At 38.0% G+C, this 23,257-nt stretch overlaps 1 protein-coding gene and 1 long non-coding RNA gene across 3 annotated transcripts in view; one reads left to right on the forward strand and one right to left on the reverse strand.

Annotated features, from left to right (window-relative positions):
• LOC124404848 (zinc finger protein 395) overlaps positions 1-23,257 on the forward strand; it is an 84,581-nt gene that overhangs the window by 28,006 nt on the left and 33,318 nt on the right. The window contains exons 1-3 of one of the 2 annotated variants that reach the window (XM_046879298.1): positions 332-461; positions 3,367-3,530; positions 18,507-18,721. In XM_046879298.1, the coding sequence (XP_046735254.1) occupies positions 393-461; positions 3,367-3,530; positions 18,507-18,721 (448 nt within the window). In that variant the 5' untranslated portion in view covers positions 332-392. Of the gene's footprint in view, positions 1-331; positions 462-3,366; positions 3,531-18,506; positions 18,722-23,257 lie in introns of those variants that run through there. The other variant, XM_046879297.1, reaches the window with a different exon arrangement.
• On the reverse strand, positions 16,106-16,814 carry LOC124404854. Its single transcript, XR_006929032.1, has 3 exons — positions 16,685-16,814; positions 16,519-16,612; positions 16,106-16,425 (listed from the first exon to the last, which is right to left on the reverse strand). It is a non-coding gene; the product is annotated as an uncharacterized LOC124404854 (long non-coding RNA).

Below are 23,257 nucleotides of genomic sequence, written 5' to 3' on the forward strand. Positions count from 1 at the left end.
ATCGTTTCAAACACCTCTGACCTTAAAATTGACTGTAGATTTCAGACATACGATATAATAGTATGAGAGATTTTTCTTTGAACTCACGCGGGTAAACGACTTTGGGATTTATGACGTTGTACTCACAAAAACTTGCATTTAACAAATACATTTGTGGTAGTAATATCGTTACGATGTGTAGAATGCATCTCGAATATTACGCTTCCCCTCCCCATTAATCCTCCTATGCCGTCGCTGTAATACGCAATACCGGACTCAGAACTGACGTCAATAGGCGTCATGGAGATATCCGGTATTCATACATGTGCCTGGTTTGTTATTGTTGTGTGCGTTGTTATTGTCACCATCGCCGATGTCCTGTTGTTGTTATTTTCGATGGTGCGATCATTGTTATGGTTAAAATTGTTATTTATGAATATGGGTTTAATTTAGTAATCATTGTGAAATGTTGCAGTTATTGGATAATATGCTGAAAAGACAACAATTGTTTATTGTGTAAATTTAACGTATTCAAAATTATGGATTAATTAGTCAAAACGTTTCTAGTTTTGAACAATTTTTTTCACAACCTTCTCGTAAAGTCTGCAATTGTATACATATATACATGTATATATGTGTAAGTTATACATTTTTGAATTTTTACCGGACCACCCCTAAATCGGTTTCAAATAATTCAAAAATATTTCTCCAATTTTTTTTAGATATTTATCTCAAGTCTTACCCATGCCCGCAAGAGGGTCGATTACCCCGTATAAAATTTCTTATTGGGAGATTTCTTGGATTGCCAATTACGAATCTGGTCTTAAAATTTGATAATTCAGAATGGTGGATCCAATATGGCCGACCAAAAGCCAAAAAGTCCCTCGATTTTCGTAAAACTCGGTACTTCAGGGTATTTGAAATCGAAAGTACAAAATTCAAAATGGCGGATTCAATATGGCCGACCAAAAGCCAAAAAGTCACTCGATTTTTGTAATACTTGGTACTCCAGGGTATTTGAGGTCGCTGATTACGAATCTGAAATCGAAAGTACAAAATTCAAAATGGTGGATCCGATATGGTGGACCAAATTCCTAAAAGCACTTAATGCTGCCATATTGAATCGACCATTTTCAATTTTGTAATTTCGTGTTCAAATTCGTAATCAGCGATCCAAGAAATCCAATTATACAAAATATTATCGAAATCCGTTGCGTATATTTAGATGTTAGTGTGGCCTTGAAAGGGTTAAATGGGGAGAACCACCCTCTTGCGGGTACGGGTTAGAATGGAGATAAAAATCTGAAAAAATTAGAGAACTACTTTTGAATTATTTGAAATTGATTCGGGGGGCGAACCGGTCGAAATTAAAAAATTACCCTTTTACGGACCATGAATATAAATATCGATCACGAGGCATTTCGGATAGCACGACAGTTATATTTGTATGAGTGTCGACCAAATAATCGTGACGTTGCAGATGCAAAATGGTTGTATTGACAATATTCGTTTATCGTTAGTAGGGTTGTGGTTACAGGCGAATGGAAAGGAAAAAATAAAAAAACATTGGTAATATATTTATAGTATCCGATGAAATTAACACCTCGACTGATTTTCCTGTTTTATCGACACATTCTGCGAGTTTTAACTCGCTTTGAGGTTATTCTGTAATACATATACTATATACATTAATACTGCAACATTTTTGAAACGTGGATTGATGCAACATAGTAAAACATTTTCGTATGTTTAAATTTATATCATGCAAACAAAGAAGAGAAAAATATGTTAATCAATTTTTATTTCTGCCTTTTCACTTAATTACAATATTTAAAGGCGTAACGCGATATATTTTTTTATCATTAATCAAATTTGTTACGCCATGAATTTAGCAATTCGTAATAAGTTCATGTGACATCCTTTTTGCGTTTCCCAATTCAACAATGTTCAACTCGAAATTATTTATAAAGAAAAAAGTAAAACAACGACGCGCAGGAACATCTTAAACGTCGGCGAAAAATGTTTTTGGTAAAACAAATTTTTATTATTAAATATTTGTGTTATAGTTGATATTTTCTCTGGACTTAAACAAATTATTCTACCAACTGAAAGTTACAAAAAAAAAACAAAATTTCCTTCCTTTCGAACAACGTCGATTTTCCTCTTTTCATGCCCGAGTCACGCAATCGATTGCGGATGTTTTCACGCGTGAATGCATGTACATACACATATACATATTTATAAAAGGAGCGCACGTCTTGTAACTTCTAATTAACCGTTAGATACACGTGCGATGCACGAACATTTTTTACGTCGATGCAATTATGCAGAAAAAACATTTCTCCCCCAAGGGGTGTTGATTAATTTTATGGCGAAAAAAAGAAGAAAGAAAAAAAAAACACTTATCTTTCCAACGACAGATTTCTGGCCTGATTGGTACGTCTCACACATCCTTAGAGCACATGTTTCCCATAACGCAAGAAATCCCGTATGAAGCAGCATGTGGAACAAGTTGAGGTTACTTGCGAGCTTCCGGTTTTCCGTCGTTGGTATTAAAATAAAATCTACCGTATAAGCCACCGGACGTACATAATGTTTCGAATCGACGTAACTGGTAAACCCGGCATTCGCAAAATCGCAATCATCTGTCAGCTAATTTCCTTCTGTTTGATGTTTCTTGATAATGCTTTTTGCGAAACAAGGATATGACTCACCCTGCACCCGGAAAATTCACTCTCGTTATCGGATTCAAAGGATGTACAGACCATCGTTTTGGTATCTTACTATTATTTTCCGCCTTCAAACATCAATTTGCGTTTTTCAAACTTAATATTCTGGTTTCGTTGCAACAATTGTAACCTCCGTCTTTATATTTTATCGTTATTCGTCGGCTTGGTTGTGTATACAGAACTACAGAAATACATAGCTTAAAGCTTAAACCTTGGCTGTCATTTCTCCACGCGTCATTCAGAATTGCAATTCTGCATGTTTGTATATTCAGTGCACATATATCTACTATAATTTCATGTATCATATCATGGGGTTGAAGTCCGTAACGTTGACGTGAATAAATATAATCAACTTGATGTCCGGTTAGATTATAAACTATGGAATTATCAAAACTTCAGTTGATGACAAGAGGAAAGAGAGAATTCATTAATAATCAAACAATGGAACTCTATCCTGTTGATAATATTATTATTATTACTATCATTATTACCCAACAATATCACTATTGCATACCTACTACTATTACTAGTATCGCTTATGCCATTGTTACGACTGTTATTATTATAATAACGTAATATTCGAAACTGCTCAATTTTTTTTTATAAATTTCATATAAGTTTATCCACCGTTTTCAATGTTTTCAAAATATTATTTCAGGGCACGTTGACACTTACAAAACGTATTGAGGAGGTCAGATTGCTCGAGTCACGGAAGAGTGCTCGGCTCGCCGATCAGGACACGGATTTTGCTCGGCTCGCCGACATGGCAGGGGATCGTAAGAGAGCCTCTTCACACTCGATCGACGTACCCCACGTCATAGGGTGAGTTGTATATCAGGTTTATTACTAATTTTAACTAATTTTATCTTCCTCGTGGCTCTGAATTTTTTCACATTGTTCGATGTGGCAGCGTCATCCGAAAGAAAAAAAACCATTTTCTCAAAACATACTCAGGTTAATTATATAGCATGAAATACCTTATATTTATAATATATATATATTTTATGACGCTTTATTAATAAGTTTATGCATTAAGAATGTATAAGGATATAGATATGTATCCGATAAATGCAATGTGATGCATCATTAAGACGTCATTATACAGACGCAAACAATAATATTGATCAGTTGCCAGCTGTTTCTTTTCTTTGTGCCGCGTATACAAGTTTTACATTTTTTTCAGTATTCTTTTGTGTCAGTATAAGAAGTGAAATAATTTTTAATTTGTCAATTTCTCTTCAAGATAAATTTTTCCTATTTCATAATTTTTAAAAATTTTTCATACAGAATCGTTGAAATGATTCAGAATATTTCCAATCATTATATCAAACAATTGAACAGTGATTATTTCTATATAAAAAATCGTGACACAACAAAAATCAAAAACTTAAGAGAATCTTTCGAAAAGTTTAAAAAAAGATGGAATTAAAAAAATGTTTGAATAGTTATGTCGCAAAAAGTGTTACATGAAAAAAAGGACAATTTTAAGACTGCTGATTTATAGATGCTAATATTACCTGAATAAATTTCAACCAGATCAGATATTCTCATTACAAGCAGTCGAGATCCGCGATCTCAATCTCCTCTAGTCAGTCAGTCAGTCTGAGGCTCCTTTAAAGCTGTCGACTTCTTTAACCTGGTCCTTTTAAGCGTCGAGAGTAGTCTAGACGCATGTCTGCGCCCTAGCTAAAGCCATCGCCCTCTTTTCTCCCCTTCCCGTCGTCTAGCTCAAGTTTATTTATGAAGGTCCTTTCACACGAAATTTTATCATACCCATGTACAAGGTAAAGGACGTCCCACCGTTCAGGTCCAAAGTAATATCGTGTTTATTAAACTGCAGGATCAATGGCTTCTGGAAATTTGTTCCGAAAAACTTGAAACTTTTAATGTATGGTGACCCGGTATCCGCGGACCACCGAGCACTCACGGAATCCTTGCAAAAAAATAAGACTAAAATTACTCTTGACAATTTTTTTTTAAAGCAACGGTTTTTGAGTTAGAGCCGTTTGAAGTCCACCAATCACGGCGCGCAGATCGGGCCGGGCGCATGGGCCTAGTGCGAGGCTAGCGTACGCTGCATCGGGCTCAGCTGCACTAGCCTCGCACTTGGCTCGTGCGCTCGGTCCCAGCTGCGCCGTGATTGGTGGACTTCAAACGGCTCTAACTCAAAAACCGTTGCTTTAAAAAAAAATTGTCAAGAGTAATTTTAGTCTTATTTCTTTGCAAGGAATCCGTCAGTGCCCGGTGGTCCGCTGTATATGCTGTCAACGTGCAGGTTAACCTCTAAGAATCTTATATTTTAGTGAAAAGCTCAATTTTTGGGCCTGAGCCGTGGAATCATTGCTAGATCATATGTTGTTATAAATCTATATGCTGAACATGTAGGTATATATCTGTATTCCACATTTCTTCTCTGATGTTGTTTCAGTTCTTTTCGAGTAAAACGGAACAGCTGAGTCTTCACCAGTTTTTACGATCCAACGACTTTCTCTTTACCTAATACTGATCAGCTGACGTTGTTATGGTTTCACCGGTTGTATAGGGTGTTCCATGTTGAGTAGAATTGTCAAAGATCTCAGGAAAAATAATTGAGGTCACAGGGAAATTCTTTAGTTGAAAGTTTCAGAGCTTTGAGAGAGGCATTAGATGGTATTATCCACAGTCTCCTCAGTGATTTCGGTAAGGAGAGATCGAGTTTACCGTAGAATTCCTTTATCGAAAACCCATAGATTTCACTGGTTAACATCATAGGTGGCCTTCTGACGAATCTAACGAAAGAAGATTCTTTCATTAATTTCCAAAATTCCGGGACTCGGCACTTTGAAGGTCGCTCAATTGCAAAGAGCTGTATTTCTTCGATGTTAATCGTCTTGCAAAATACGTCTTTGCTTGATGATTAATATTGATCAAATTGTGAAATAAAATACTGCAAACTGAATTATTTGCTCAAATAATTACCGTAAGAGAATTTTGTTTCCTTTGAATTATTACGCATTTATTGAGTTCTCAAATTTGGACATCCTAACCTATCTATCATTGAGAAATAGCTTTCGATTTTGCAGATCTCTGTGATAAATTCGGTCACCTAATGATTTATTGTGAAATTTTTAATCTTTACATACTTTTCAAGGCACATTTAGTTTTTCAACAAATTTAGTCTTCTGCAAATATGTTCAATTTGTAAATAAAGCCTATCAGTTACACTTTCCCTATGAGAACCTGTGTTAAAAATTTGATTTTGCCAACTTTTTTCTCATATCTGCAGGTCTATGAACTAGTCTGAAATTTGTTACAAGTGAAAAGATCGTGATTCAACTTTTACGTATTAAAATATGAATTTTTCCTGTCGGAACGGATGTCGTGACTGAAGAACTACCTTAAATCAGATCTCGTAACGCCCTATTGCGTAGGTTCCGTTACATCGTTGGCTGGCGAAGGGCCAACTGGTACTACAGAGTGGCTTGCCGGAAATATCTCTCTACAGAGTTTTCATATGTGATGTGCACAATCACGAAGGCAGCCAAGGCCAGCACAGGGCGTTTGGTTAACACTACACGTGTCGAGGTATATGTATAGGCACATTCTTGCCGGCGTGAAGATATTTTACTATAGCTAAGTCAAGCGACTATGTCGCTAAAACAGATTCTCAAACATACTGCTGCATTTGATAATATTTCATCAAGCATCATCTAAGGACTTGAATTGAATTGAAGCAATTTCGAGTTACTTGGTTAGTCGAATCGCATCAGTGAAATTGAAATGACTTTGAGTAACTGCACTAGAATTGAACTGATTTCAATTTAATTACAGGGACTTCATGAAGTAAAAAATTTCGATTCAATTCAAATAACTTCATGTGAATTGACCAGATGAGTTCCAATCGTTTCATGTTTCTTCGTAAAGATGGAAAACATCATTCAAATTCAAATGACTTCGAGTTATGTACGACTTGAAAAAACTCGGATTACATTCAAGTAACTTCATGGGGTGAGAAGACTGATTGAATTTAAAGAACTCCAAGTCACTTTACGAAATAAATAAAAAATAAAAACAATAGAAAACAGAGATCAAAAAATAAAACCTTGATCAAATACAAATTGGGGTTAGTTATGTTGTGGCATTGCAGAAAGAGAGAACACAAAACGCGGTTGAAAAAGGGAAAGGGCTTCGCGGAAGTATAGGCATTACGTCAGAGCCATTAACTAGTGGTCCTTGGATCGAGAGTGAGATCAATCATCCTTAAGCGAAGGTATAAATATGAAGGTAAGACCACAGGTCAAGTCCATAAGCCGCTATAATCGGAAAATGTATTGCTTTTGGCTAGAAAGAATTCCGCTCATGAAATTTTGCGGAATACTCTGATTGCTAGAAATCAATCCATCGATGTTGAATAACTGAATAACTTGAAGAATATTCCTAAAGTCTTTTTACCCATTTTTTACTTAGCATATTAGCGTGACTAACTCCAATCGCTGATTAATAAATCTGTTAACAACGCGCGTACCCAAATGAATTTCTCTCTGCATTATGCCGACCATCATTTCCTATAGCAGAGAATGCAAATTGAATTTGCGTGACGTAATCATAGGCCAGAGCTTACCTTGAAGTGCAAGGTTAGACGATGACCGCGACAGCTAAACTCATGCATATATACATATAGGTAGGTATACAATTTGCGTACGTTTATACATGGAAATGTACGGACCCTTAGATTGATTTTGACACACTCAGGGTCACTCATGGAATCTGTTTTACAGGTTGAACAAGTGGTAGCAGACTCCACCGGTCACCTTGAATCTGTCAAAATCAATCCAAGGGTCTGTACATGTACAAACCGGTTAGGTACGTTCTAATTTCCATGTCCGGGTTAAAAATTAGTCTCTTTTACTCCGCACTGGCCATACGGCTCCTAAGTTATACCTTATGGACGTTTTCGTTTATCGATTCTGTGCTTGATGAAGTCATTTTATTCATTCCATTTTTTAAGTTTCTCTTACAAAAACGTGAAAGTAAGATACAACAGGTAATGGTTTTGAAGCCAATCGATTAATTGAGTCCAGGTATCATAAAGTTGCAATATATAGACGAATTCTCGCACAAGAAAATCCGATTCAAGAGTTTTTGTTGTCGCAGTGATTCAGTACGGAAAATCGTGAATCCAGAACAGGAAAACATTCCTTTTCCGCATTTCATGCATCCCAACCAATTTCCAAGGAATTCTGGGCTGCTGCTCATTTTCTTTTTATTTTTTCTAGCTCCTCTTTCAAAACTCTCTTTCAAGAACATTGTAAATAGCGTCGTATCGCGATAACGTTGACTTATGTAATAGGTACTTCCCTACCTTCCCTCGCATGTGTTTACAAATTTCACAGAAGTCATTAGCTTTCTAAAGTCCACTTGACGCTGCTTACAGTCGGTACATATATACAGGTATGTACATAATACACATGTGTTCAGTAAAGTAGATCACCGTTCATTGTCATCTAAGCACTGAGTGTATCAACTATCAAAATAACACTGCTCTACACCTTGTGGGGTGACAATGAGAGAACGAAATAACGAGATAGAAGGCAAACTGTGTCGAACAAATAAAAGCATCGTTTGGTGGCACGCGCACACTTGAAGTTCACTGCACCTTATAACCTGGTTCTATATATCAAGTACAAAGTCGTATCTAAATACTTTCGTCTTCATCAAATTACGCTGTTGTTGGTGTGATTCGTCATCTAGTGCTGGCTGCTCTTTGATTTGTTTGTGAGATTATCTACTCGAATGTCAAAAGATCTCGATTTAAATTTATTCCTTTGTCATGGTTATTATACTACTTTAAGTCAATTATCATTTTTATTTTCAGTCAAGTTCAGACGTCGAACCTCAGATGGAATTCTATCACAATTATGACGATGTCATGGAGTTTAATAAATGTTTGAATAAGTTTGTGCAAATTTGAAGCTTTTTCGTTTACTTCCGGAACACGGATAAAACGTCTTTCCTCAACATACAGATAGCAAGTAAGCTAGTTTTATCGAAAGGGGTGAAGCATTGATATGATCGTCGTATGTGATCGACCATCATGAATATGCTTGTGATTCTCTTATGGACGTCCCCATCGCTCGACCTTGTGGTCTACGTAAAAGACGATGAAGATGCGCTGCTGTTTAGAATCCAAACTATTGCATAGCCTAGAACTTTTAGTTCCTCTAATAATAACCTACCCATCCGCGCTCTGATTCACGCGAACAATAGACGGCGGCAGTGACAAACCTGGGTTGTAGGGTAGGTAGGCAGGCAAAACTGATGTCGATGCACAACAGTTAATGGTCATACTCACTCACCTCTTTGGAACATCCAACTACGCCTCTAACAACGACGATGTCTAACTTTTATGTCGCTTGTTGGTTCATCGTCCCAATGATTAGACGTCAAAAACTAACCTGATTTGCTCAATTTTTATCCCATCAGAAATTTATCTGTTTAAATGATACAGGTCTACATGTTTTGATCACTTTGAAGCCCAAGAACATTGAAGTGGTTGAAGTAGTCTTAACTGTGTCTCCATACAAGCGCAGTTTTAAAATTTATTGGGGTCAGTCTAATATCGACTTGAAAAAATTCTTCATATCACTAATTATCATCTCAATGAATCGGGCCACCTAAAACCAAACTCCAATAATCCGGTGAAAAAAGGATACTCGACTACTTGCTGAAGCTGGATTATTCCGCGTTTGAACAGTCGTAGGTCATAGTTCTATTTGGATTAGAAGCGGAGTTATCGACTGTTTTGCATGGCAGAACGTAGTTTTAACGCAATATTTTACTCTAACTCAATTTAAACGCATCGCAGCTCCGTTAAAAATGGTTTCAAGAATTTCGAATAAACCGCGCATAATTTTCGGGGTTTCCCAATTACATCAGTAGTCGAACATTTCAAATCCACTTTGTCTCTCGTTAACCTTGTCCAAGGCCACCTCTTGTGCTATGATTACTCATAACTACTATAATTTTCGACGGATTTCAATATTTCCAAAACCATCGCGTGCAGGAAATCTCAGAGATTTGCTAAGAATTATTTGCAATTTTTCGGTGCGCTGAAGTTTATAGATACCGGTAAAAACTGCATCGATACTTCGTTGTCCAAGGCAAACCAGCCGAGGTAACGCTGCTTCAAAATAACGTAAAAAAAATTATCGTGAATCGTTTGACCGTAGAAAACTCCAACGTTTTTAACGCTAACCTCATTGTAAATGCTGTAGGATTTTTTTCCTCCTTAAGTTACTAGACTTCAAATCCATGTTCCAATTAATTGATTAATTGGGACAACAGTTGTGCTGATTCTTCTTCAGCGCTTGAAATGAATGCCAATCTGAAATGAAAATGTACATTTCCTTTTCTTCTCGTGCAATCTCATCTTCATCACAATGGAAATACGAGCAACAGCGTTTTTCGAATAAACTAATTAGAAACTCCAGTTTTTGGAAAACGTCGAAGGGTTAATTCTGGCCTGCCCATCGCATCCTCTGCTTTTGCGGTATCGGAGACCCTCGGATCCGGTGTAGATATACTTTATCGAAGATTCACGATGGGACGGGTTGCGTAATGTAACTTGGTCGAGTCGCGGCAAGCCGCGTTGGGTCCGCTGGCTCACAGAGAATTAGGTCAATCAATACGAACTCGGTGGGTATATGGGTCAGGTGCACCACGCTATGTGAAACCCAAGTCTGCGCACAATGCATACCGCTCGTCTGCACATTGCTTTATCTGCGGCTTTTCTCGTTTTTCTACCAAAACTCGATTATCCGATTCTACCACTTGGACGTTGGAAATTTTGTATCTGCATTACGTGCACTAAGTGAAAAGAAAGTCAGATTCACAGGGTGTACAGTTTATCTAGATTACCTGGTATGGTGATGGCAATTTTTTTTATCAAATACTAACACTAATCCGTACTTAAGTCTCACAGTTGACAATTATTACTCTTACAATAAAATATACACTAAAAATATTAGAGAAACACGTGTATTTAAAATGAGGAAATGCACGCTTGGACAAATTGGGGTTAGAGTTGAGATAAAAATCTGAAAGAATAGGGAATTGGTTTTGAATTATTTGGAGCTGAATTTGGAAAAATCGCCTTAATATATAGCTATGACAGTCGCCTGTTTTGTCACTGACAATGAGCTGAAGATAAAAGTTAGGTATTTTGCTGCATGGAACAGTTTACTTATCTTTTTAACTGTACAAATCATTTCAGTGTCTGATGCTTTTTCTTATTTTACGCCTTTCCAAAAATCGGAAGAAATTGTTCAGTTTTATCAATCGACGACGGCCGAATCTTAGATATAATGTCAGATCCTTCTGTAGTATATTATACATCAGACCGAACGAAATTGATGCACTATACAGGGTGAGTCAACTTGTGTGTCGAGAATGGGCGGAGCTTAGTTGACGTGAAGTTTGCCCCCTTTGGCCAATCAGCGAATCTGTGGCATCGCTACAAATCCATATCACAGTGACATGGTTACCTCCACTCTCGATACGTATATGACGCTAAGAATCGTGTGCACGACCTCGTGTCAACCAGGCTCCTCCTATTCTTAACGCGTCAGGTGAGTCACCCTGTATAGATTGGCTTTAAAGGGGTGTAAGAAGTTTCTGTCTTATCGATAGGTTCAATCAATCGTATTCCATGAATTCGTACACTACATACTTTCTTCTTCTCATGAATGTCGAAGTCACTTAAAGCACGTGTGATTATCGACCTGAAAAGTTTTTTTCGGGATACTGCAGCTGTACATTGCAGTAACGAGCGATAATCATGACCACGAAGCAAGTGATAATCGGCTGCAAATATATTTGTAGTGTTTTCATAAATTTTTAGAACTTGATGAACATAAGCGTTGCAGTTTTCACAGTTTGAATAGCTTGGTTTTATCCCTCATGAGTACAAAAATGTACGTAATACGATTTCTCGACTTAGAAGGAAAGTATCACGTCACTAGATCATGGATCCTAAACTAAAAATTCTAAGAGTACTTCTTCATCCCTAAAATACAGAGTTTCTGATGCGTAGCTTCGCTAAATCTCCTAAAGACAAGGCTATAAAAACATTTATCCAGCTACGTAATTACTACACTCTTCAATAATATTTCCGTTTACACTTGAATTAATGAGATCCTGTTATCAAAGTATCATCGAAGGACAATGAAAATTAACGTCAAGGTAAAAAGTACATAACAGGTCTGGTTTCTTACGTCATTTCGCTCATCGAAGAACGACCTATCACATGAACACGACGTATCACAGGCTCCACATTTGGGTCGAGAAATCGACCCTAGAAGTTCCTAAAGTACCGTGTCCACTGCCGGAGGCTTGGTACTCCCCTTGTGAGTCTATAAAACAGGAAAGCTCCCCCCCCTAACCTCTATCGATCAGATCCGCGTATCTAATCTCGAAACTCCTTGGAGCGAGAGGGGCGGGGGGGGGGGGGGGGGGGGGTTCACCAAGATCGTGGCGTCTTCGAAGGACGCGTCATTGATCGAATAACTTCGTTTTATCTGTGTGTTAGGCCGTGTACGGTGCACTGTGCAACCCTGCTCTGTGTCCGTGGGGGTGCCGTGCCTGGTGGGGCTGGCACGTGAATTTGGGTCGCTCGATAAAGCGCGACTCGACTGCCATCGGATAAATAGGTCAGGTATGTATACTACAACTGTGGATGTGGTGGAAGGCTGCCACCCCCACTGCACTACTTGTTGAAGAGCCAGCTCATGCCTACCAAGGGTTGCTGCAGGATTACCACAGGGTCAGGAGGAAGAATAAAATCGGGAAACCGGGTCACGCTTGTTTGCCGAATCGGCGGCAAGCGAGTTCTTAATTGCACCAAAAAGTGTAAAGGTTTGTTTATTGCAGTGAGGTTGAAGTTGGTAGCCTTCTAAGTGTAAACGAGGCGTTGAAAGAAATTCGAATATCATGATATTTTTTTTGGGAAGCTTCAGATTCATTCTTCTAAATATTAGTTATTGATATACTTTATCACGGTATACTAGATTTTAAACAATTCTTAGAAGCATCGAAATAAACAGTTTTCTTGAAAATCCATTGTTGCGAACTGCCAACTTCATACATTTCATTAACCTCGTTAGCAGACGAACCGGAATTTCATCAGATTCAACTGTTGAGCTAGTTTCTTATTAAAGAGAACAGTCGTGTGTTCTTTAGAACTAGCAATTTTCGGAAAATATTTCACTTTATTGTTGGACTGTCGCACTGAGATCCCTGCAGTTAGCCGATGTATACTTACTATCGACCCAAATATTTAGACCAATTGCACTGAAGACAAGTCTAGTATAGTCAAAATTGTCCGTAACCTTCGTTCAAGATCAAGATGAGAGATTGAAATGTCATTATAACCATGACAATGGTTGAAACCACCATACTTTGGACGCAAGTCAAACTATGAATCAAGGGTGTGGACCTGCACGTTTCGAACTCATGCGCCCCTGGTTATAGGAAGGAGAGTGCAATTTGCAGAAGTTTTTTCCCTCTTTTTTCCAGAAATGAAAATCTGCTAGGTGACTGGAATAGAAAATAATCGATCAATCGATACTCGAATCTACCATGAAACAGTCTGAAGCTTGTCGAATTTAGTCAAAGGGATGCGGGTGGCTTGCGGCAAAATCGAATTGAGAATGAATTGACTGGACTGTCTGAGTCAAAACTTAGGAAAAGACAAAAAAAATCTTTTAAATATTCTCTGGCAACTCAATTTGTGCCAATAATGGCAAGTATATGAATGAAATAGCATCCCTAGTGTGTGATAAATATTGGTCTAAGCAGATTTGACTAACGCAAGTCAAGATATCAACTTATTATAAGATCTCAATTTGAGAAGAGGGTTTACAGTTAGAACGTTCAAAATGATTAAAGTTCGATGTTTTCCATCAGATTCAAATATTTCGGGCTCATTCTGCTCTCTGACCACATCCCGATAAATTATCTGAAAGACATTCAAGAAATTTTATATCTATCATTTTTAACTTTTCTAATTAATAATCCTTTTCTCATATTGTTCAGAAGTTAGCTTCTATCATTCGACTTTGTTTAGACAAACCTACTTCTTTCACATAGAATGAATCTTCTTTCTTTCGTGTTCACCGTCATTGACTCAAATACCATTACAGAACATCTTGTTCCAAGGATCTTTACCCTTTTTCTAACTTTTCATTCGGACGCTCCGGCTGATTTATTCTTGTTAATTGGCGTCCGGCTCTTACCAAAAGTCCGAGGCATCCTCGCCTGCACCGGGAAGTAACCAGAAACTAGGTCGCTCGATGGCAACGTGGGGTGCCGCCGGCTGGCCGGGGCACACCGGGTAAATAGGTCAGATCGGCACCGACGTCCCGGACAACCAGAGGGATAATCGAAACTGGGTCATGCCCTGGGTGGAGAAGAAGTAGGTCGAGACTTTGGCGCTCGATTTGCCGCCCTAAGGACGCCATCTTTGATCCCAAGGCAGCCTGACACGGTTCCGAAACTGTCGCCGGTAGCACAACAGCCATGCAGTATTATCTGATTAATAAAATCCGATTTGATATAGCTCGATCCAGCCAAATCGAATCGCCGATTTGCGTCTTAATCGGTTGAAAAGTTCGCGATTCGTTGTCGGGAAAAAAAATCTGTTTCACGCATCCGGATTTTAGTAACAAAAAAAAAAACTTTAATCGCTCGGATTTACCGCAATCGAGAGAGTGTTGCGCACACTGGTGTGCGTGCGTGCGTGTTGAAATTTATCGAGGAATAAAATTATACTTTCGAAATACTTTTAACATCGTTCCACCGTCTCCAGCTTTGCTGCACACGAATTCATTCGCCGGGGGGGGGGGGGGGGGGGGGGGGGGCAAACCAGCTCTTTCTCTCTTCTCGTTACAACATTTCACGTCACTTTTATCCCGTTACAAACTGGAAAGAGAGAACCCTCTGGAAATAGCCATTCATCCACTTGTATTCAACTGCGTATACAAATCTCTTTCTTATTTTTTTTTTCTTCGTCTTATTTCTTTTTATATTGTCATGTCGTTCTGCGATCTGTCGTTTTCAATCATGCAGGTCATAAATTTTTTTTTTCCGGATAATTCAACCGCGATTTATAACTGTATTTGTAATCAGTGTAATATAATTAACGCTTCCGGATCGAAGTGTAAGAATTATGATTGTTTTTTTTTTATCTTCTTTCTTTCGACAACGGCAAATCTTAGGTTTTCAGTTAATAACGGGTCATTATAAATCTCCGTTTTAGTGACCGAGTATGTTTGGTTAGCCCATACGGATGATGCCATTCCATAACTTATTATAAATTATATGAATATTTTAACGGTTGTTTTTGTTCCGCAAGTTTCGGATGGTTCCAAGTATTTATATTATATAGTATAGAGGCAGAGTCGTTACACCAGCGTATTTCGATATGGAATATCAAATTTTCTTCGATACTAAGCTTGATAATTACGTTTCTCACGCTTTTCTTTCCGCTTCCAAACAGTAACATAATATACACAGTACACTTCTAAATATACTTAATATTATTATATTACAAAATAAATTTCGACAATGGAAATTTTGAAATAAAAATGGCGTTTTATTTTTTATACAAACTCAATTTGTTGAGATTTTCGAATTCAATAAATCATTGAAAGTTATGTTACACACTATTAAAAACCATGATATGTTTGTTTTTTTATTTTATACTTCATTAGTTTTTGTCTACACAGTACTGTTGATTATATAGTTGAGAAATATTCAGCAATAGATTTCTAATTCTTGGACTTACACGTTACAGTAAACTTCGAGTTATGATCATTTTTCATCTAAAGTCAATGGGTAAATCTTATACATCATATGTAGTATTATCCTGAATTTTTACTCTGCTACAGAGCATTAAGCGCAACGAGAATCGCCGAAGCGCTGCACCAAAGCTTCTTCATTCCCGTAATAAATTCATGTGTAAAGTGGTTTAATTTCTTTGAAATGTAAAAAATTTCAAATCCAACGTGATTTCACATATCTATCCGAATTGGAGTAGTGATCTCGAAAATGGTTTGAAAAACATTTACACGAAACACGAAAAAAGTATCGCCAAAAGTAGTCAAATTTGGACAGAATACAATCAATTGTATTCTAAGTCTTCACAATTTTAATATATGTATATAATATGTAACCACAATTGTAGTATCTATATTACTGCAGTTTTTCACTATGTTATTACAATTGAGGGTTGATGTTACTATGATTTGGTGATGTCTAATGAGCTACTATAAGTATGTAGTCCTTCCATCGATACCTTTTTTTATCCACAAAAGCAATGAAAACACTTGACTAGCGAATTTGTATTTACTTATTACTACTTTTTTTTTATTTATTGAACAGCTAGCTTATTGCAGCTACATGAGTCTTATTGCTTGCGTTTCGTTAATCAGCCACAACTTTCACTTGGCACTGGATTTTATTTATCTCTGTATACCCATACCATCGTCGTTATTGCAGGATTGCAGGTAAAAAACTTTTTTACCATTCTGCATGATGATGAGATCAGCTGAACAGGTGCAGGATATTCATACAGATATTGTACGACTTCACCCTCACGAGGAATCTACGTGGGTAGACATCGATTAATTATCGAGATTCTAGGGCGAACCAGATCTAATAGTGAGTTGTTGTGAAACAGTATCTAAGTTTACAATAACGAAGAAGATACGTACAGTCGCGAAGATGTAAAAATCGAATCGTTCATCAGGGTAACTATCGCAAGCATTATGTATACCTGTAATGCAAGTTGAGCGTTGTGTTATGCTTACAGACCTAAGCATTACACGAACACCGACGTACAGTGAGTGCTGCCTTTCACTCGCGATCACCTGGCGCAAAGCTCCGCACATTATAATATCATATTCGCAATAGCGGTAAAACCTGTACCAACTTAATGTGACCTTGATCGATTCTCTCGCGCTCGCAAAACAACCGGTGATGATAAACTTGTCCGTCAGCCTTGTGGTAAGAGATCTTTTTTATTCCGTGCAAATTCGTTGTAAAAATTGTAAAAACGATTGATACAGATTCACGCCGGTAAAATTTTCACTTTTGAAATACCCGCCATTGAAACTCTGACGATTCAGATGTCTAGAATTGTTTTGTCCAGAAACTTTTCGTCTAGCTAGATCTCGTATTTGATTATCAAAGTGGTGGTCTTACGTTTTTTATAATACATTTCACTGTTTGTTAGCGCAATTTGATAAAACGAAAGTGCAAGAGCTCGTAAAATGTTCTCCGTTCTATGATACTCGGGAAATTGACGATCTTAAGCGATCAGCTGATTAGCTGATACGACGCCATGTTGCCCCAACCTCGCCCACATCAAGAATCGCTAATGCTGCGCTCCGTAGCTTCTGAAAGCCCACTTTCCCCGGCATATGTGTGTGTATAAAGGAAGATCAGCAGCGTAGGACGGTGTTTAATGCGTATACCTATATCAGCAGCAGCCTCGTTACCCGAGGAAATTCCTGACCTCTTTTCTCAACGGCTTCTTCTTCGTCTTGATTCCTTGTTATTCTTAGATACCACCGTTTCCTCTTCTTCTTCTTCTTCTTCTAATTTCTCTACAGCAATCCCTTTCTGAAAGCTGTTAAATTCGCATGACGTTGTACATTGCGAAGTAATAATAACCTACATGAACGAATAGACAAATAAATAGACGAGGAAAGATGGATAGAAAAGAAATCACGCTGGTATATAATTCGTTCCGATCACCTGCATCATGCAAAGCACTTACACTCTGTATGCGAGTCTATTGCACGGTGTGATCGGCGGGTAGGGTTCTCGCCCAGATGTCCGGTAAAACGGGTATATTTTCGTCACCGCTAACTCTGCACGAGTGGCAAGAGTCTCGATGAGAAGTCAAGCGCGGATTTGCGGCTGGTTCACAGACGCGTTTTCTGCAGGCCAGGTGTAGCACCACCACCACCACCACCACCACCAGCAAATTACGATTATGAAGTGGTGGTGAAGTGTTGCGAAATTCTTCGTGGTCGAATGGTCAGCTAGTCGACACTGACACGAGAGTCCTTATAATCTATCCTTGTCGGAAAATTAGCCGATAAGCGATCTCGCTGCACGTTGAGTCGGTGCGTGGAAAAATGTGGAAATAGGTACACCACAGGCACCGACTTGCTTTCCCCTTGTTAGACGCAATTGATACTGTATTCATAATTGTACTACTTCGCAATTTTTATAACACATGATACATATTCATGTATGTATGTATGTATGTATGTACGCTACAGGTATTGTATAGATATTAACGCGAGACGCCATCTAGTGGGAGAAAATATTTATTTTTAGATCGGAAAATTAACGATCAACGATTTTTTCGGCACTATTTGCTGATCATTTTAGCCTCGATCTTAGCCGAATTACACGAATGTACAGGGACAGAAAACTTTGCACAAATTGGTAAATACCATCTGGTTGGCATCTGTCTATATATATTTTGAATCACAATACTGCTTACAATTAGTATCGGTTCAATTGATCTCAACTAGTTGAATTATGGTGATACCTAAAAGTTCTGACGATATGCCCGATGATCTAGCTAGATGATAATTAGTATATATATATATTATATATTATATATAATCTATAAAATTGTTAGTGGATAAAAAGATGATTGTTAGCTGGCTTGTTACGTAGGCTGAATTGGTTTCATTATTTACTCGAAGATAACGACGCATCGTTTCCTCTTCTTGTGTGTTATAGGTCGCGGAAGAGAAGGCCGAGCTCCGGCAACGATTCGGAGAGATCCTACGGAGGCGGTGAGAGGCCGTTACACGGATGTGGACGCGAAGGATGCCGGACAAATGAGAGGGGCGATTGCATGGACGAGTGTACCGCAGCCCTCGTTCTCATGTCGCTTTCTTGTTCACCTCACAGCCCTCACAACCCTCTGCCGTTACACTGCCAGCACAACTACGGTCGGTATACATTTATTTTACTAATTATTCATCTCATATCATTTACCTCGTCCTTTATTGAAAGTGGTTACAAACAAGACGTACCTCGAAAACATTGCCGAGTGTTCGACTCTTAAGAGTATTGCTAATTTCTCTGTTTTACCGACATATTCAGAAAACAGTGTTTACACTTTTTTTTCTTTCAAACGATAAGTTCACTCGAAGCTTGACTGGTTGCTGATAAAAGGTCGGGCCTGTTGATGAATAGATAGATAAAAAAAAGAAGTTATTCAATCACTATTGTCTTAATTTTACAATAGTTTTGAAGGAACTAAGATTTCGAATTATGAGTGTGTTTTGTTTTATTACGGTTTACTCAATTCCGGGCAATTTCAAAAACGCGAAATAACGGTTTTTCTGCAGCATGAATCGTTACGATATCGTTACTAACTTCAATATGATAAGTTGCGTGCAGTAACCTCAGAACTCGTGAAAACCAGCTGCTGGTTTATTTCAATGCTTTTTCCCTCGATTGTCCAAAATTTTCTTAACGACCATACAGGTGCAATCATCAATCCTATAACTCGCCAAAAAATTATTCATAGCCGATGTTGATATTTTTACCAAATAGTGGCATTGGTGCTCGCTAATTTCTCGCTAATTACAGATTTCTTTGAGAATGGTTAGCCCCGCGATAAAATATATACTGCAATTGAAATAAAAACATACGTTTTCGAAACTACACATACATATGCACACCCTGCCTAAGGGTTCATGGTTGAGATAGAGAATTACGCTTTGCAAGACATTTTTGACAAAGCTTATTCTAAGAACCATCATAAATTGTATACAAATACCAATTGGGGTTCCTATTATTGGCGTATAGGTTAGGGCAATATGGCGACACATGGAGCAATCAGCTGATAGTTTGAAGCCAATTTAAAGAACATGCACGCACAAAAAACGTTGAGCAAGATGTCAGACTTTCATTTGCCGGCATTGGATCGATGTACAGTCAAATATAGGATAAAAACCACTGTTACAATTAAATATGACCCAGTTGGCGTTGGAAATTTATTACACGAAATGGCAATTGTTCAGCGTATTAAAATCCCAGCGCCAGTCTTGAAGTTTGAATGTGGCCACTCTTGGAGAAACTCGTCCTATAACAATATAGAATTCTGCCGAGTTTTCACGCCGACAAGGGAAAAAAAATTATATGGCGAGAAATTTCTCTGAGTATATATGTCCTGTATAAGTATATACACTCACATAATAATCAGACCTGATGCCGTTATAAACGTCGAAAGGCACGCGTGTAGTACGAAACGAAGCGTGACTACTCGGCGACTGCATGTATTCTGTGTTTGAGATAGCCTAACGGTATACACATACTTATACACGCACCTATTATATACACTTCGTTATATACATCCGTGGAAATACGTGCGGTGAACTTACGTGTGTAATCTGTGTGCCAGGAATCGAAACGAAACGTTCTCAGCATACCTAAAATCTGCAGGGCTGGGATTTATCGGTGGTAGCCAAGGTTCTATGAAAAAGAAATACCTCTTGAATATAATATCATTCATTTGAATATAAATTATTCACTATACAAAGTAATTCAGTTGTACAGTTTCAAGAGAAAACGAAACTTGTTAATATCTTCCGAATCCTTCTACCACTATCGTATCAATACATCTGAGCACCTGCGTTTGAAATCATATGACTTACGATTAGCAGGGAATAATGGGTTATACAACATTGATTGAGAAAACATTGGGAAGATTGGAGTCTTCTGTATTCAAACAGCGCTCGTTCATTCTTATGCGTAATTTGGAAGCAGGGCTATGGGCTGTTTCGTCTCAGTAAACTTAGTCTTGGTACAATTTTTTGTCCTAGTTTACTTTCAACTCGCAACAGTTTTGAAAAATTTCTTCTGATCTGTAAGGAATTTTTGAGTTTTTCTGCGTATGATATTTTCTTAAACATTATCACTAATCGAGAATTATGGTAGCTATAAGTCAATTTATCGGTCGTTCGATGTGTCCAAGAAACCCCCGAACCACCCCCCTTCGCCTATAATATTCATAACTACCACGATTTCGGATGAGTTCCAATTTTTCAAGAAAATTTGTACGCAAGAAATCTCAGAGACTCTCTGTAAATCGTATCGTAGTATATTGTGTCACAAGGGAATAAAGTCTGGGATTATTGACTTTTACTGCTGTTTTACACACAGGACTTTATTTTCTACTCAACTCTGGTGGAGTGGAGTACTTTCAAAATTTTTGATTGAAAATCAATGTAAATCTTTTATTCGTATTGCGTAAGTGTGATTATCAGTTTGGAACCTACAATATTATTTACAGTTTATACATAATATGGCCGGTTTTTCCAACTTTTTGAATTATAGCCACTAAAACTAGCTCTCACTCACGCCGGTGAATCGACGGCGCTTAATACAAAAAGAAAATCAGAGAGAACTGAAAAAATAATTCGCAGGAAATATGAGATCATATTTCCCGCATTTGTGGGAGAAACGTGATACTTTCAGATCGACACAGTTCACATTATGGTTGAGTCCCGTATAATATAATTTCTTACATTATTTTAACGCAACTGTGGCTAATTGAAGTCGGTTTAGGGTAAAATATTGTGATAAATGTACGTTTTTCTATTCACAACAGCTGATAACTATACTTTCAAATTCTGTACGACGACGAGCAAGGGCTATTTAAACTCAGGAGAACTTCAACCATTAAATTAAAGTGCCTCAGTTTATAGAAACGATAGCAGTCTTTCACATGAATCATAGATACATTTTTTCATTGACCCTCAAAATATTTTGTCAATGTAGGTAATCGGTGCTTTTCTGAATCAGTGATATCATGTCTTTTGAATAGTTTTATTAAAATATGATCACAATCAACTAGCATGGCTCGATTTCTATAGGAAAAATAATTGTTTCCGGTCTGGCCGGAGTCGGTATTTTGCACCCAGAAAGCACATTGTCAGTGTCATAGTCATAATTTCCTTTTTCAATTCACTCAACTCTACCAGCTACCTCGTTGCTATTCGTCGTGTCTGAGCTGTCGCGTGACACTGGACGAGTCACGCGCAACATTTCCCTGAAGTCACAAGCGGATACGTACCAATATTATGTAGATTCTACCTATGTATATATGCGCGTATTACCACCCGTGATGATAGATACCCAGGCTGCAGGAGTGCAGACGACTAATGGTCGGAAGGATGGCCCGAGTAAATCGTGCTTGGTTTCAGTGACAGGAAATCAATATCGTACATATTTTTGTATCTTGTTTTACTCAACGTCAGAAAAACTAGAATCATATTCAAAAGAAATTAACTGTTCTTAGAAATCCCCTATATTTCTGCAAATAACTAAAAATCTTGACAGTATGCTACCGAACTTCTGGACCGAAATTCATCTAAATTGGTAGATTTGTTTACGAGTTATTCCCAGTCGAAAAACATCATTTCCAACACCTGTTTGGAGAGTTTGATTTTCCCCAAGTGTCCCATTTCCAAACAGTGCGGTAAAACAACGTTGGCGCATGCGTACGATTCAAATGCTGTAACCTACACACTAAGATTTTGTTTGTAGCGCATGCGCACTTTCGAATAACTCAATTTTACGCGCTGTGTCATTGAACGTAATTCACCTGACTCTAGTTTCACATTCTGTTAGTGGCACCTTCTGTGCTTTTCAAAACCGTCTTTCCTTCACAGAGGCTGGCAAAATAGCGTGAATCGTGTGATTATCGCACTCGCCTGAGTCGCTTAATCTGCGTTCACACTCATCGGAAATTTTCTACTTTCCGCACTAGTAATACAATGTAGCATTATCTTAACAAATAACTTTAGAGTTGCTCCATGGATTTTACTAATAATTGTATCAGTCATAAGCTAGTTTTCAGCGCAAAATCACAAAGAAATGGGCGAAAATTAATCATAAAAATCCAGAATACAAACTTAAAATGGTCGAAAGTGATTCTCTACAGCTCAAAACATGTAAACCTATTGAAAACTCGACCTCTTTTACAGCGTTTGATCGTGTGACATCGGCAGCACAAAGTAAAGAATTTAGAGAGAAACCGAGAAAGACTGCGGTTAGTTTGGGTTGCGATCTTGCAGCTACGCTGTCCTTAATCAATTAATTATCAGCTCAGACTCACTCCAAGAAAGAAACGTGATCTCCTTTCGTATCGCTCGCTGCGGTTGACCTTAGAACGAACCTTGAACACTCGCGTATTGCAAACGCGTAAGCGTCACTCCCATAAACTAACGGCTATCAAGTTTATCGGATCTAGGAACAAAGATAAAAAATATAATACGTACACTCAACACAATTATCAACGCGCTTACGTACAACAATAATCTAGGTATAAAAATCTCGGGGACTCGTTCAACGGATTTTATGAAAACCACAATGACGTGCACAAACAACCAATTCAAAGTTTTGTACACTTACAGTACTATATATAAACCTGCTGCTACTGCTGTGGTTATTGTTACTTATTCTTATCATTGCTG

This window comes from Diprion similis, chromosome 3 (assembly GCF_021155765.1).
Source record: "Diprion similis isolate iyDipSimi1 chromosome 3, iyDipSimi1.1, whole genome shotgun sequence".
NCBI classification, from domain to species: domain Eukaryota; kingdom Metazoa; phylum Arthropoda; class Insecta; order Hymenoptera; family Diprionidae; genus Diprion; species Diprion similis.